This window comes from Nerophis ophidion, linkage group LG18 (assembly GCF_033978795.1).
Source record: "Nerophis ophidion isolate RoL-2023_Sa linkage group LG18, RoL_Noph_v1.0, whole genome shotgun sequence".
Lineage (NCBI taxonomy): Eukaryota > Metazoa > Chordata > Actinopteri > Syngnathiformes > Syngnathidae > Nerophis > Nerophis ophidion.
The window spans coordinates 30,244,485-30,260,437 of record NC_084628.1 but is presented as its reverse complement, the minus strand read 5'-3'; the positions used below and the strand labels follow the sequence as shown (position 1 = coordinate 30,260,437).

Genomic DNA, 15,953 nt, shown 5'->3' with positions numbered 1-15,953 from the left:
GGACTTCACAATCATGTTGGCAACAACAGTGAAATTTGGAGAGGCGTGATTGGGAAGAATGGCTGCCCGGATCCGAACTAGAGTGGTGTTTTGTTATTGGACTTTTGTGCTTGTCACAGATTGTCCAAAACCAATGGTGTTCAAACACAAGGGTGTCCATATGTGCACTTGGCACCAGGACACCGTGTATATTGGCGGTGTATATTGTAGCGTCCCGGAAGAGTTAGTGCTGCAAGGGGTTCTGGATATTTGTTCTGTTGTGTATATGTTGTGTTACGTTGCGGATGTTCTCCCGAAATGCGTTTGTCATTCTTGTTTGGTGTGGGTTCACAGTGTGGCGCATATTGTTACAGTGTTAAAGTTGTTTATACGGCCACTTTCAGTGTGACCTGTATGGCTGTTGATCTAGTGTGCCTTGCGTACTTGTGTGTGTGTGTAAAAGCCGCATATATTATGTGAATGGGCCGGAACGCTGTATGTAAGGAAGAAAAGCGGACATGACGACAGGTTGTAGAGGACGCCAAAGGCAGTGCCTTTAAGGCACGCCCCCAATATTGTTGTCCGGGTGGAATATGGGAGAAATTCGGGAGAATGGTTGCATCGGGAGATTTTCGGGAGGGGCACTGAAATTCGAGAGTCTCCCGGGAAAATCGGGAGAGTCGGTAAGTATGCCTTTTGTGTGAATGAGTGTGAATGAGTGTGAATGGGGGAGGGTTTTTTTTTTGGGTTGGTGCACTAATTGTAAATGATTCTTGTGGGTTTTTTATGTTAATTTAATAATCTATGAAAACAATTTAAAAAAAGAGCGCTCGTGACATTTTATGTAACTGTTAATATATCAAACTACAACGCTGTCTGCTGATTTGAACACCTACAAACCCTGTTTTCATACAGTATGAGTTGGGAAATTGTGTTAAATGTAAATAAAAAACGAAATAAAATGATTTTCAAATCATTTTCAACCCATATTCAGTTGAATATGCTACAAAGACAACATATTTGATGTTCAAACTGATAAACTTTTTTTTGTTGTTGCAAATAATCATTACTTTAGAATTTGATGCCAGCAACACGTGAAAAAGAAGTTGGGATAGGTGGCAATAAATACTGATTAAGTTGAGGAATGCTCATCAAACACTTGTATGGAACATCCCACAGGTGTTGCGGCTAATTGGGAACAGTTGGGTGTCATGATTGGGTATAAAAGCAGCTTCCATGAAATGCTAAGTAATTCACAAACAAGGATGGGGTGAGGGTCACTACTTTGTAAGCAAATTGTCGAACAGTTTTAGAACAACATATCTCAATGAGCTATTGCAAGGAATTCAGGGATTTTACCATGTACGCTCCGTAAAATCATCAGAAGGTTCAGAGACTCAGGAGAAATCACTGCACATAAGCCATGATATTACGGATCGTTGACCCCTCAGGCGGTACTGCATCAAAAACCGACATCAGTGTGTAAAGGATATCACCACACAGGCTCAGGAACACTTCAGAAAACCACTGTCAGTAACAACAGTTGGTCGCTACATCTGTAAGTGCAAGTTAAAACTCTACTATGCAAAGCCAAACCCATTTATGAACCATATCCTGAAACGCCACCGGCTTGGCTGGGCCCGAGCTCACCTAAGATGGACTGATGCAAAGTGGAAAAGTGTTCTGTGGTGTGATGAGTCCACATTTCAAATTATATTTGGAAACAGAGGACGTGGTGTCCTCCAGAACAAAGAGGAAAATAACCATTCCGATTGTTATAGGCGCAAAGTTCAAAAGCCAGCATCTGTGATGGTATGGGGGTGTATTAATGCCCAAGGCATGGGTCACTTACACATCTGTGAAGGCACCATTAATGCTGAAAGGTCCATACAGGTTTTGGAGCAACATATGTTGTCATCCAAGCAACGTTATCATGGACGCCCCTGCTTATTTCAGCAAGACAAGTGTTACAACAGCGTGGCTTTGTAAAAAAAGAGTGCGAGTACTATTCTGGCCTGCCCGCAGTGCAGACCTGTCTCCTGTCGAAATGTGTGGCACATTGTGAAGCGTAAAATACAACAGCGGAGACCCCAGACTGTTGAACGACTGACACTCTACATAAAACAAGAAGGGGAAAGAATTCCACTTTCAAAGCTTCAACAATTAGTTTCCTCAGTTCCCAAACGTTTATTGAGTCTTGCTAAAAGAAAAGATGATGTAACACAGTGGTGAATATGTCCTTTCCCAACTACTTTGGCACGTGTTGCAGCCATGAAATTCTAAGTTAATTATTATTTGCAAAAAAAAAATAAAATTTATGAGTTTGAACATCAAATATCTTGTCTTTGTAGTGCATTCAACTGAATATGGGTTGAAAAGGATTTGCAAATCATTGTATTCCGTTTATATTTACATCTAACACAATTTCTCAACTCAAATGGAAACAGGGTTTGTAGATTATCTTTACATTTGCTAGCTTACAGTACGTTGTACAAAAAGCTTGTGAAATATACTTTTAAAGAGGCTTCACTGTGATGTAGTTAAAATTAGAGATGTCCAATAACATCGGGCTGCCGATATTTTCGGCCGCTATCGGAAATTATCGGTATCGGTTTGGAAATTATCGGTATCGATTTCAAAAAGTAAAATGTATGACTTTTTAAAACGCCGCTGTACGTAGTGTTACACGAACGTAGGGAGAAGTACAGAGCGCAAATAAACTTTAAAGGCGCTGCCTTGGTGTGCCGGTCCAATCACATAATACCTACGGCTTTTCACACACACAAGTGAATGCACCGCCTACCTGGTCAACAGCAATACAGGTCACACAGGGGGTGGCCGTACAAACAACTTTAACACTGTTACAAATATGCGCCACACTGTGAACCCACACCAAACATGAATGACAAACACATTTCGGGAGAACATCCGCACCGCAACACAACATAAACACAACAGAACAAATACCCAGAATCCCTTGCAGCACTAACTCTTCCGGGACGCTACAATATACACCCCCGCTCCCCCCCACACACCCCCCCCCCAACCCTGCCCACTTCAGCCTCCTCATGCTGTCTCAGGGAGAGCATGTCCCAAATTCCAAGCTGTTGTTTTGAGTCATGTTAATAAAAATAATGCACTTTGTGACTTCAATAATCAATATGGCAGTGCGATGTTGGCCTTTTTTTTCCATAACTTGAGTTTGATTTATTTTGGAGAACCTTGTTACATTGTTTAATGCATCCAGCGGGGCATCACAACAAAATTAGGCACAATAATGTGTTGATTCCACGACTGTATATATCGGTATCAGTTGATATCGGAATCGTTAATTAAGAGTTGAACAATATCGGAATATTGGCTAAAAAGCCGTTATCGGACATTTCTAGTTCAAATATACCAAACCACAATATTGTCTGCTATTTTGAAAACATCGTTTATTTTTACATTCCGATCATTTTAGAATCTTAAATTTCACAAAAATATACTTTTGAAGACCATGCATTGACGCATTTGCTTTAATACACAAACTTTTGGATTTACAAACCCCATTCAAGAACCAGTTCATTGTTAAAGGGGAAGATTATCACAATTTCGGAAGGGTTAAAACCAATAAAAATCAGTTCCCAGTGGCTTATTTTATTTTTCGAAGTTTTTTTCAAAAATTTTACCCATCCCGGAATATCCCTAAAAAAAGCTTTAAAGTGCCTGATTTTCGATATCTGTGAAGCCACCGTCCATTTCCCTGTGACGTCATTCAGTGATGCCAATACAAACAAATGGTGGATAGCACAGCAAGATATAGCGACATTAGCTCGGATCCAGACTCGGATTTACGCATGTATTGAAATGGATGGTTGGAGTATGGAGGCAGATAGCAAAAACGAAATTGAAGAAGAAACTGAAGCTATTGAGCGAATAGCTATTGATGCTATTCGGCCATGTCTGCCTTAGCATCGCCGATAAAATGTGCAGACCAAACGATCAGAAGTTTCGCATCTTGTGACACTAGATCAACTTAAATAAGTCAATAACATCAACAAAACTCACCTTTGTGATTTAGTTGACTTTATCGTTGGAAATGCATCTGCAGGTTATCCATACATCTCTGTGCCATGTCTCCCTTAGCACCGCCGGTAAAATGTGCAGACACTCCGGCACATTCAATGGGGGTCTGGCGGCAGATTTCTTTGACTTTATCGTTGGAAATGCATCTGCTTTGAGTGTCGCAGGATATCCACACAATCTTGCCATCTCTGTAGTAGCATAGCTTTCGTCGGTAAAGTGTGCGGAACAAACGACTGACCATTTCCTCGGCTTTCCCCGCACCCTCGTATTTTGAACCAATTTCGTCCAAGTTCTTGCCACTTTCGCATCTTTGGGCCAGTGGTGCCACTTGAATCCCTCCCTGTTAGTGTTGTTACACCCTCCAACAACACACCGACGAGGCATGATGTCTCCAAGGTTCCAGAAAATAGTCGAAAAAACGGAAAATAACAGAGCTGAGACGCGGAGTTTGTAATGTGTTTGAGAAAATGGCGGCTTTATTATCTAAGTGACGTCACGTTCTGAGGTCATCGCGCCGAGAGCGATAAATAGAAAGGCGTTTAATTCGCAAAAATTCACCCATTTAGAGTTCGAAAATCAGTTAAAAAAATATATGGTCTTTTTTCTGCAACATCAAGGTATATATTGACGCTTACATAGGTCTGCTGATAATGTTCCCCTTTAAATTGAGTTTTCCCTGTACTTGCATTTTTTTTTTGGTATGAAAAGATGTAAATTATTTTGTAATTACACCATACCTTTCTGTGCGTTCTCTCTGGGCTCCGAGTGAGATTTCTTTTTGATGCTGGTGACCAGCTGAGCCAGCTGACTGGTCCTGGAGTACTGGACCTCTTCGTCGCACTCGTAGCACCTGACGGGACGGCAAGATTAGATTAGATTAGATAGTACTTTATTTATTCCGTCAGGAGAGTTCCTTCAGGAAAATTAAAATTTTCAGCACAATCCCATTCAAGTTTAGACAAACATTACAGGGAGACAGAACAGCGCGGGTTTAAAAGGACCACGACAGGAGTTTGTAAATAATAAAGTACTATCTATCTATCTTGTGGTTCAGCGACTCACCAAACACTCCAGCTGTCCAGGCTGATGACCAGGCAGTGGGGGTCCGAGCGAGGGGTTTCATAATGCTTGATGGCGTGTTGGTTCTCAGAGCTCCGCCCACAACCCTTCGAGAAAAGAACACCGTGTCTCAAACACACACTGAGGCGCCGTTCACCAAAAAGATATGAAATTGTCTGCGAGGTCAAATAAATTATTGGATTATTCCGCTATTTCTACTCGCTTAAATTGACCAAAAAGCGTGTAAAATATACTTTTAAAGAGCCTCCAATGACGTATTACACGCCAAAAGGATATCTCTTTTGAATACATATCTTTAAAATTCTGATATATTTACCATAAATGGGTTGTACTTGTATAGCGCTTTTCTACCTTCAAGGTACTCAAAGCGCTTTGACACTACTTCCACATTTACCCATTCACACACACATTCACACACTGATGGAGGGAGCTGCCATGCAAGGCGCCAACCAGCACCCATCAGGAGCAAGGGTGAAGTGTCTTGCTCAGGACACAACGGACGTGACGAGGTTGGTACTAGGTGGGAATTGAACCAGGGACGCTCGGGTTGCGCACGGCCTCTCTCCCCACTGCGCCACGCCGTCCCCATCTTATATATACCATCTTACGGTATATTTCACAAAAAGCTTGTAAAATATGCTTCTAAAGGGCGCTCATGACATAAGTTCTCACTCCAATATCTTCAATAAAAATGTTGTCTGCGCTTCTCAAAAAATTCAGAAAAAGCTTGTAAAATATACTTTTAAAGAGCGCCTGTGACATTTCACGCAATGTGACTACATCAGTGGTTCTCAATCTTTTTTTGTCATCCCCCACTTTGGACAAGGGGGAGTTTTCAAGCCCCACCTGCCCCCATCGCTAATGCCAAGCTTAACATTTTCAAATTTATTGAACATCAAATAACATCAAGTTGTATACATTCAAACTAAATAACATAAAATAACATCAAGTTAAATAATAAATAAAATAACTGTGCAGCTGTGGTACAATTTGCATCAAGTTCAATAATAAATAAAATAACTTGTATCAAGTTCAATAATAAATAAAACAAAAGTGCTATAACTTGCATCAACTTCAATAATAAATCAAATAAAAGTGTTATAACTTGCATCAAGTTCAATAATAAATCAAATAACTTGCATCAAGTTCAATAATAAATAAACTAAAAGTGCCACTTTTTCGTGTTTTGATAAAAATTTACCGCGCTCACAACATCTGTTAAAACTTCATTGAGTTCGAGGCTGAGCTGCCTTGACGCGAGTGCTTCCCGGTGAATGACGCAGTGTGTCCAATGCGCATTTGGCGCAACCCTCTTTATTGGAGCCTGCAGCCCGTTTCTTGACCCTGCCATGGTCTGTGCGCCATCAGAGCAAAAGCCCACACAGTTTTCCCATTTAAGGTTGTGTTCCTTGAGGAAACTGTCCATTATCTTTAACAGCTCATCAGCACTGGCTCTATTTTTTTATGTATTTGCAAAACAGCAAATCCTCGCACAGTGACTCGCCATTCACAACGCTGACGTATGTTGTCAGTAGCTTCGTCCACTTGTAAAGCAAAACAACATTCTTTTAATTTGTCTACGAGTTATTCCTCAAGATCACTTGCAATGTCGCATATACGTCTCGCAACTGTCGTTTGACAGTGGGACAGCTTTTAATTTTGCTGCGCTTGTCTCGTCAAGCATGACTGACACCATGTCTATTGCAGCGGGGAGAACCACCTGCTCAGCAATTGTGTGCTTTTTTGCATTGAGCAATTCTGTATGCAACTCTATATGCAGCCAATTTATCCATTTGGTGTAATTGTGGTCCACACATTAGCCTGCTACCCATCCATGCAAAAGTTTGTTCCGCTAAGCCCCGCCCCCATTGGTTACTGTTGCGTCTGTCAAACTTTCGCTCCTACCTCGAAATTTAAAGCCCACAGGAAAAATAAGTAATTTATATAAATTTATATACACAGACAGAATCACAAAGTGATTTACAGTTTGTATAGAAAATGGGGTTGTAAAAAAAAATGTTTTAAGTGAATTCCCTCCCGTTCCTCGCGCCCCACCTGTCATGTCTCTATTCCCCACCAGTGGGGTGCGCCCCACACTTTGAGAAACGCTGGACTACATCATGCAAAAATCTTGTTTGCTGGGTTAAATACATAGCTTGTTTTTTCGTATGTGTATAAAAAATGTAAAGTTAAAGTACCAATGATTGTCACACACACACACTAGGTGTATAAGATAATAATGATAATAATAATAAATAGGTGTTTTTTTTGTGTAGAATCTTATCCGTGAGAATGTTTGGACAATCACACAGATAATAATAAATAGATTTTTTTTGTGTGTGTGTGTGGATAATAATTGTGTAAATGTTTGGACATTTACACAATAATAATAATAATAATATAATAGTAATAATAATAGATGATTTTTGGTGTATAATTTTATTTGTGTAAATGCTTGGACATTCACACAATAATTATTATTATTAATATTATCATAAATAGATGTCTTTTGGTGTAGAATCTTATGTATGTGACTGTTTGGACATTCACACAATAATAATAATAATAATAATAATAATAATAATAATAATAATAATAATAGATGTTTTTGGTTTAGAATCTTATGTGTGAATGTTGGACAATCACACAATAATAATAATGACAATACTAAATATATGTTTTTTGGTGTAGAATCTTATTTGTGTGAATGTTTGGACATTCACACAATAATAATAAAAAAAAAAATTATGTTTTTTTTAGCGCTGGGATTAGGTGACGACTTGTCCGAAGTGTATGCCGCCTTCCACCCGATTGTAGCTGAGATAGCCACCAGTGCCCCCCGCAACCTCAAAGGGAATAAGCGGTAAAAAATGGATGGATGGATGTTTTTTTGCTGTAGATTGTTATTTGTGAGAATGCTTGGAGATACACACAATACTACTACTACTAATAATAATAATAATACATATTATATAAATAATAATGTATTTATTGTTATTATTTATATATATTTTATTATTATTATTGTCTTTTGTGAGCAAACTGTGGTGCTGAATTTCCCCCAGAGATCAATAAAGTACTTTCTATTATATTCTATTCTATTCTAAATATATGTTTAGTGTAGAATCTTATACAATAATAATAAAATTAGTAATAATACAAACCTACTTTCCATATGAGTTGGGAAATTGTGTTAGATGTAAATATAAACAGAATACAATGATTTACAAATCCTTTTCAACTCATATTCAGTTGAATGCACTACAATGACAAGATATTTGATGTTCAAATTCATAAACTTTATTTTTTTTTGCAAATAATTAACTTAGAATTTCATGGCTACAACACGTGCCAAAGTAGTTGGGAAAGGGCATGTTCACCACTGTGTAACAACACCTTTTCTTTTAACAACACTCAATAAACGTTTGGGAACTGAGGAAACTAATTGTTGAAGCTTTGAAAGTGGAATTCTTTGCCATTCTTGTTTTATGTAGAGCTTCAGTCGTTCAACAGTCCGGGTCTCCGCTGTCGTATTTTACGCTTCATAATACCCCACACATTTTCGATGGGAGACAGGTCTGGACTGCAGGCGGGCCAAGAAAGTACCCGCACTCTTTTACTACAAAGCCACGCTGTTGTAACACGTGGCTTGGCATTGTCTTGCTGAAATAAGCAGGGGCGTCCATGATAACGTTGCTTGGATGACAACATATGTTGCTCCAAAATCTGTATGGACCATTCAGCATTAATGGTGCCTTCACAGATGTGTAAGTTACCCATGCCTTGGGCACTAATTCACCCCCATACCATCACAGATGCTGGCTTTTGAACTTTGCGCCTAGAACAATCCGAATGGTTATTTTCCTCTTTTGTCTGGTGGACACCACGTCCTCTGTTTCCAAATATAATTTGAAATGTGGACTCGTCAGACCAAAGAACACTTTTCCACTTTTCATCAGTCCATCTTAGGGGAGCTCGGGCACAGCCAAGCCGGTGGCGTTTCAGGGTGTTGTTGATAAATGGGTTTGGCTTTGCATGGTAGAGTTTTAACTTGCACTTACAGATGTAGCGACCAACTGTAGTTACTGACAGTGGTTTTATGAAGTGTTCCTGAGCCGATGTGGTGATATCCTTTACACACTGATTTCGGTTCTTGATGCAGTACCGCCTGCGGGATCAAATGTCTGTAATATCATCGCTTAGATGCAGTGATTTCTCCAGATTCTCTGAACCTTTTGATGATTTTACGGACCGTAGATGGTAAAATCCCTAAATTCCTTGCAATAGCTCGTTGAGAAATGTTGTTCTAAAACTGTTTGACAATTTGCTTACAAATTGGTGACCCTCACCCCATCCTTGTTTGTGAAATACTTAGCATTTCATGGAAGCCGCTTTTATACCCAATCATGGCACCCAACTGTTCCCAATTACCCTGCACACCTGTGGGACGTTCCATGGGGACGGCGTGGCGAAGTTGGTAGAGTGGCCGTGCCAGCAATCTGAGGGTTACTGGTTCAATCCCCACCTTCTACCATCCTAATCACGTCCGTTGTGTCCTTGGGCAAGACACTTCACCCTTGCTCCTGATGGGTCCTGGTGAGCGCCTTGAATGGCAGCTCCCGCCATCAGTGTGTGAATGTGTGTGTGAATGGGTAAAAGTAGAAATACTTTCAAAGCGCTTTGGGCTCCTTAAAAATGGGTAGAAAAGCGCTATACAAGTACAACCATTTACCATATAAGTGTTTGATGAGCATTCCTCAACTTTATCAGTATTTATTGCTACCTTTCCCAACTTCTTTGTCACGTGTTGCTGGCATCAAATTCTAAAGTTAATGATTATTTGCACAAAAAAAAGTTAATCAGTTTGAACATCAAATATGTTGTCTTTGTAGCATATTCAACTGAATATGGGTTGAAAATGATTTGCAAATCATTGTATTCCGGCTTCCTCCCACTTCCAAAGACATGCACTTGGGGATAGGTTGATTGGCAACACTAAAAAATTGGCCCTAGTGTGTGAATGTGAGTGTGAATGTTGTCTGTCTATCTGTGTTGGCCCTGCGATGAGGTGGCGACTTGTCCAGGGTGTACCCCGCCTTCCGCCCGATTGTAGCTGAGATAGGCGCCAGCGCCCCCCGCGACCCCAAAAGGGAATAAGCGGTAGAAAATGGATGGATGGATGTATTCCGTTTATATTTACATCTAACACAATTTCCCAACTCAAATGGAAACGGGGTTTGTAGATTATTTTTGGTGTAGAATCTTATTTGTGTGAATGTTTGGACATTTACAAAATAATAATAATAATAATAATAATAATAAATCGATTATTTTTGGTGTAGAATCTTATATGCGTTAATGTGTGGACAGTCACGCAACAAAAATACTACTACTACTACTAATAATAATAATAATAAATAGATGATTTTTGGTGTAGAATCCTATTTGCGTGACTGTTTGGACATTCACTCAATAATAATAATAATAATAATAACAATAGGTGGATTGGCAACACTAACTTGGCCCTAGTGTGTGAGTGTGAATGTTGTCTGTCTATCTGTGTTGGCCCTGCGATTAGGTGGCGGCTTGTCCAGGGTGTACGCCGCCTTCCGCCCGATTGTAGCTGAGATAGGCAACAGCGCCCCCCACGACCCCAAAGGGAATAAGCGGTAGAAAATGGATGGATGGATGGGATAATAACAATAATGGTAATAGTAATAATAATAATAATATATGTTTTTTTGTGAAGAATCTTATTTGTGTGAATGCTTGGACATTCACACAATAATAATAACAATAATAATAATAATCAATCAATCAATCAATCTTTACCTATGTAGCCCTAAATCACTAGTGTCTCAAAGGGCTGCACAAACCACAACACAATAATAATAATAATAATAATTGTGTAGAATCTTATTTTTGTGAATGTTTGGACATTTACACAATTATAATAATAATAATTATAATAATAAAAATGATAATAACAATAATAATAAATACATGCTTTTAGGTGTAGAATCTTATTTTTGTGCATGCTTCAACATTCACGCAATAATAATGACAAAAACAACAAAAACAACAACAACAACACTAATAATAATAATAATAATTAATAATAATAAATATATGTTTAGTGCAGAATCTTTTTTGTGTAAATGTCCAAAAATACACACAATTATATTAATAATAATAATAAATAGATCATTTTTGGTGTTGACATTTATATGTGTGACTGTTTGGACATTCACACAACAATAATAATAATAATAAAATTATGGTTTTCTCACGCTGTGGGCACACTTCATGCACATCCACACTAAAAGAGTCTCACCCTGTGGGAACACTTTATGCACGACCACACTAAAAGAGTCTCACCCTGTGGGCACAACCACACTGAAAGAGTTATATTTGGTAGGATGGATGTGCCCACATGGCACATCCATCCTACCAAATATAACTAAAAGAGTCTCACCCTGCGGGCACACTCCATACACATGAATTGATTAACGTGGACCCCGACTTAAACAAGTTGAAAAACTTATTCGGGTGTTACCATTTAGTGGTCAATTGTACGGAATATGTACTGTACTGTGCAATCTACTAGTAAAAGTATCAATCAATCAATCCACACTAAAATAGTCTCACTCTGTGGGCACACTTCATGCACAACCACACTAAAAGAGTCTCACCCTGTAGGCACACTTCATGCACATCCACACTAATAGTCTCAACCCTGTGGGCACACTCCATGCACATCCACAGTAAAAGAGTCTCACCCTGTGGTCACACTTCATGCAAAACCACACTAAAAGAGTCTCACCCTGTGGGCACACTTCATGCACATCCACACTAAAAGAGTCTCACCCTGTGGGCACATCCACACTAATAGAGTCCCACACTGTGGGCACATCCACACTAATAGTCTCACACTGTGGGCACACTACATGCACAGCCACACTAAAAGAGTCTCACCCTGTGGGCACATCCACACTAATAGTCTCACCATGTGGGCACACTCCATGCACATCCACAGTAAAAGAGTCTCACCCTGTGGTCACACTTCATGCACAACCACACTAAAAGATTCTCACCCTGTGGGCACACTTCATGCACAACCACACTAAAAGAGTCTCACCCTGAGGGCACACTTCATGCACATCCACACTACAAGAGTGTCCCCCTGTGGGCACACTTCATGCATGTCCACAGACTCCACACTAAAAAAGTCTCACCCTGTGGGCACACTTCATGCACACCCACACTACAAGAGTGTCACCCTGTGGGCACACTTCATGCATGTCCACAGACTCCACACTAAAAAAGTGTCACCCTGTGGGCACACTTCATGCACACCCACACTACAAGTGTCACCCTGTGGTCACACTTCATGCACATCCACACTAAAAGAGTCTCACCCGGTGGGCACACTTCATGCACATCCACGCTAAAAGAGTCTCACCCTGTGGGCACATCCACACTAAGAGTCCCACACTGTGGGCACATCCACACTAATAGTCTCACACTGTGGGCACACTCCATGCAGATCCACACTAAAATAGTTTCACCTTGTGGGCACATCCACACTAATAGAGTCTCACACTGTGGGCACATCCACACTAATAGTTTCACCCTGTGGGCACACTTCATGCACAACCACACTAAAAGAGACTCACCCTGTGGGCACACTTTGTGCACATCCACACTAAAAGAGACTCACCCTGTGGGCACACTTCATGCACATCCACACTAAAAGAGACTCACCCTGTGGGCACACTTCATGCACATCCACACTACAAGAGTGTCCCCCTGTGGGCACACTTCATGCATGTCCACAGACTCCACACTAAAAAAGTCTCACCCTGTGGGCACACTTCATGCACACCCACACTACAAGAGTGTCACCCTGTGGGCACACTTCATGCATGTCCACAGACTCCACACTAAAAAAGTGTCACCCTGTGGGCACACTTCATGCACACCCACACTACAAGTGTCACCCTGTGGTCACACTTCATGCACATCCACACTAAAAGAGTCTCACCCGGTGGGCACACTTCATGCACATCCACGCTAAAAGAGTCTCACCCTGTGGGCACATCCACACTAAGAGTCCCACACTGTGGGCACATCCACACTAATAGTCTCACACTGTGGGCACACTCCATGCAGATCCACACTAAAATAGTTTCACCTTGTGGGCACATCCACACTAATAGAGTCTCACACTGTGGGCACATCCACACTAATAGTTTCACCCTGTGGGCACACTTCATGCACAACCACACTAAAAGAGACTCACCCTGTGGGCACACTTTGTGCACATCCACACTAAAAGAGACTCACCCTGTGGGCACACTTCATGCACATCCACACTAAAAGAGACTCACCCTGTGGGCACACTTCATGCACATCCACACTAAAAGACTCACCCTGTGGGCACACTTCATGCACAACCACACTAAAAGAGACTCACCCTGTGGGCACACTTCATGCACATCCACACTAAAAGAGACTCACCCTGTGGGCACACTTCATGCACATCCACACTAAAAGAGACTCACCCTGTGGGCACACTTCATGCAAATCCACACTAAAAGAGACTCACCCTGTGGGCACACTTCATGCACATCCACACTAAAAGAGACTCACCCTGTGGGCACACTTCATGCACAACCACACTAAAAGAGACTCACCCTGTGGGCACACTTCATGCACATCCACACTAAAAGAGACACACCCTGTGGGCACACTTCATGCACATCCACACTAAAAGAGACTCACCCTGTGGGCACACTTCATGCAAATCCACACTAAAAGAGACTCACCCTGTGGGCACACTTCATGCACATCCACACTAAAAGAGACTCACCCTGTGGGCACACTTCATGCACATCCACACTAAAAGAGTCTCACCCGGTGGGCACACTTCATGCACATCCACGCTAAAAGAGTCTCACCCTGTGGGCACATCCACACTAAGAGTCCCACACTGTGGGCACATCCACACTAATAGTCTCACACTGTGGGCACACTCCATGCAGATCCACACTAAAATAGTTTCACCTTGTGGGCACATCCACACTAATAGAGTCTCACACTGTGGGCACATCCACACTAATAGTTTCACCCTGTGGGCACACTTCATGCACAACCACACTAAAAGAGACTCACCCTGTGGGCACACTTTGTGCACATCCACACTAAAAGAGACTCACCCTGTGGGCACACTTCATGCACATCCACACTAAAAGAGACTCACCCTGTGGGCACACTTTATGCACATCCACACTAAAAGACTCACCCTGTGGGCACACTTCATGCACAACCACACTAAAAGAGACTCACCCTGTGGGCACACTTCATGCACATCCACACTAAAAGAGACTCACCCTGTGGGCACACTTCATGCACATCCACACTAAAAGAGACTCACCCTGTGGGCACACTTCATGCAAATCCACACTAAAAGAGACTCACCCTGTGGGCACACTTCATGCACATCCACACTAAAAGAGACTCACCCTGTGGGCACACTTCATGCACAACCACACTAAAAGAGACTCACCCTGTGGGCACACTTCATGCACATCCACACTAAAAGAGACACACCCTGTGGGCACACTTCATGCACATCCACACTAAAAGAGACTCACCCTGTGGGCACACTTCATGCAAATCCACACTAAAAGAGACTCACCCTGTGGGCACACTTCATGCACATCCACACTAAAAGAGACTCACCCTGTGGGCACACTTCATGCACATCCACACTAAAAGAGACTCACCCTGTGGGCACACTTCATGCACATCCACACTAAAAGAGACTCACCCTGTGGGCACACTTCATGCACATCCACACTAAAAGAGACTCACCCTGTGGGCACACTTCATGCACATCCACACTGCTACTTCTCGCTCGTCCTCAGAGTCCCTGGCAGAATCTGCGCAGCTGTTCTCCTCATCTCTGCAGTCCTGGCAGTTCGTCCAGTCGGAGGCGTCAGGGATCTTCTTCAGGATGCTTTGGTCCGTGCCTTTCCTGATGTGCCTGCAAAGTGGCCCTTGAAGGGGACACAAACGCACCATTTATCTCATGGTTGTAAGCACGAGTGTAAGGAGAAGACTCACCATTCATCTCCGAGTCATCTTTCTCTCTGGAACTCCTGTCCTTGCACCTTTTCTTGCCCATGCTGGCCTGGGTGACACAAAGCAAAGCTTTAAAAACGTTGTCTGCAATGTTTGCTTCAAGACGAACACGTTCAAAGCCACATGGGATTACGTCACGCCATCACGTGACTCACCTCCCAGGTAGATGCTCCTCCTTGTCCACACACGGACGCTGGAACACGTCACACTTTCACTTCGGCGTACTTCCGGTAGACGCCGGCTTCGAGCCGCTCGTGTTTACGTTTGCCGATTAATGATCAAAGGAATTAGGAAGATTTTGATCGGAAACGCCGGTGATTTTTTTTTGTTGCCAGCATGTAGCTCAGAAGGGGGAACAATAACCAAGTGACACTTTCCTGTTGTCCGGTGCAAGCACTTCCTGTTAGAGGTACGACGTTCGCGAACGAACCGACTGTTTGGAACGTCTGTTTTAGTGAACGATGAGAACTAATTATGCATATGCAAACTTAACAGTATTTGGATGGACTTAAAAAAAAACATTTTATGTATTTTTATTATGTTTGCAAATGAAAACATTTATCCATCATTATTCTTTATTTCTGTTTATTTTTTCTTTGTTTTACTTTCATTTCAATTCACTTTCCCGGTTCATTATTCTAAAGGGGGTGTGCCCAAAACAAACTATATATTGATTTTTT

At 41.6% G+C, this 15,953-nt stretch overlaps 1 protein-coding gene across 1 annotated transcript in view; it reads right to left on the bottom strand.

Annotated features, from left to right (window-relative positions):
* Positions 1-15,420, bottom strand: part of LOC133537098 (ubiquitin carboxyl-terminal hydrolase 16-like) — a 49,877-nt gene extending 34,457 nt beyond the window's left edge. The window contains exons 1-4 of the mRNA XM_061877960.1: positions 15,256-15,420; positions 15,004-15,188; positions 5,110-5,213; positions 4,785-4,897 (exon numbers count right to left, since the gene is read on the bottom strand). Of these exons, the coding sequence (XP_061733944.1) occupies positions 4,785-4,897; positions 5,110-5,213; positions 15,004-15,188; positions 15,256-15,316 (463 nt within the window). The 5' untranslated portion in view covers positions 15,317-15,420. The remainder of the gene's footprint in view (positions 1-4,784; positions 4,898-5,109; positions 5,214-15,003; positions 15,189-15,255) is intronic.
* Positions 15,421-15,953: the final 533 nt, after the last annotated feature.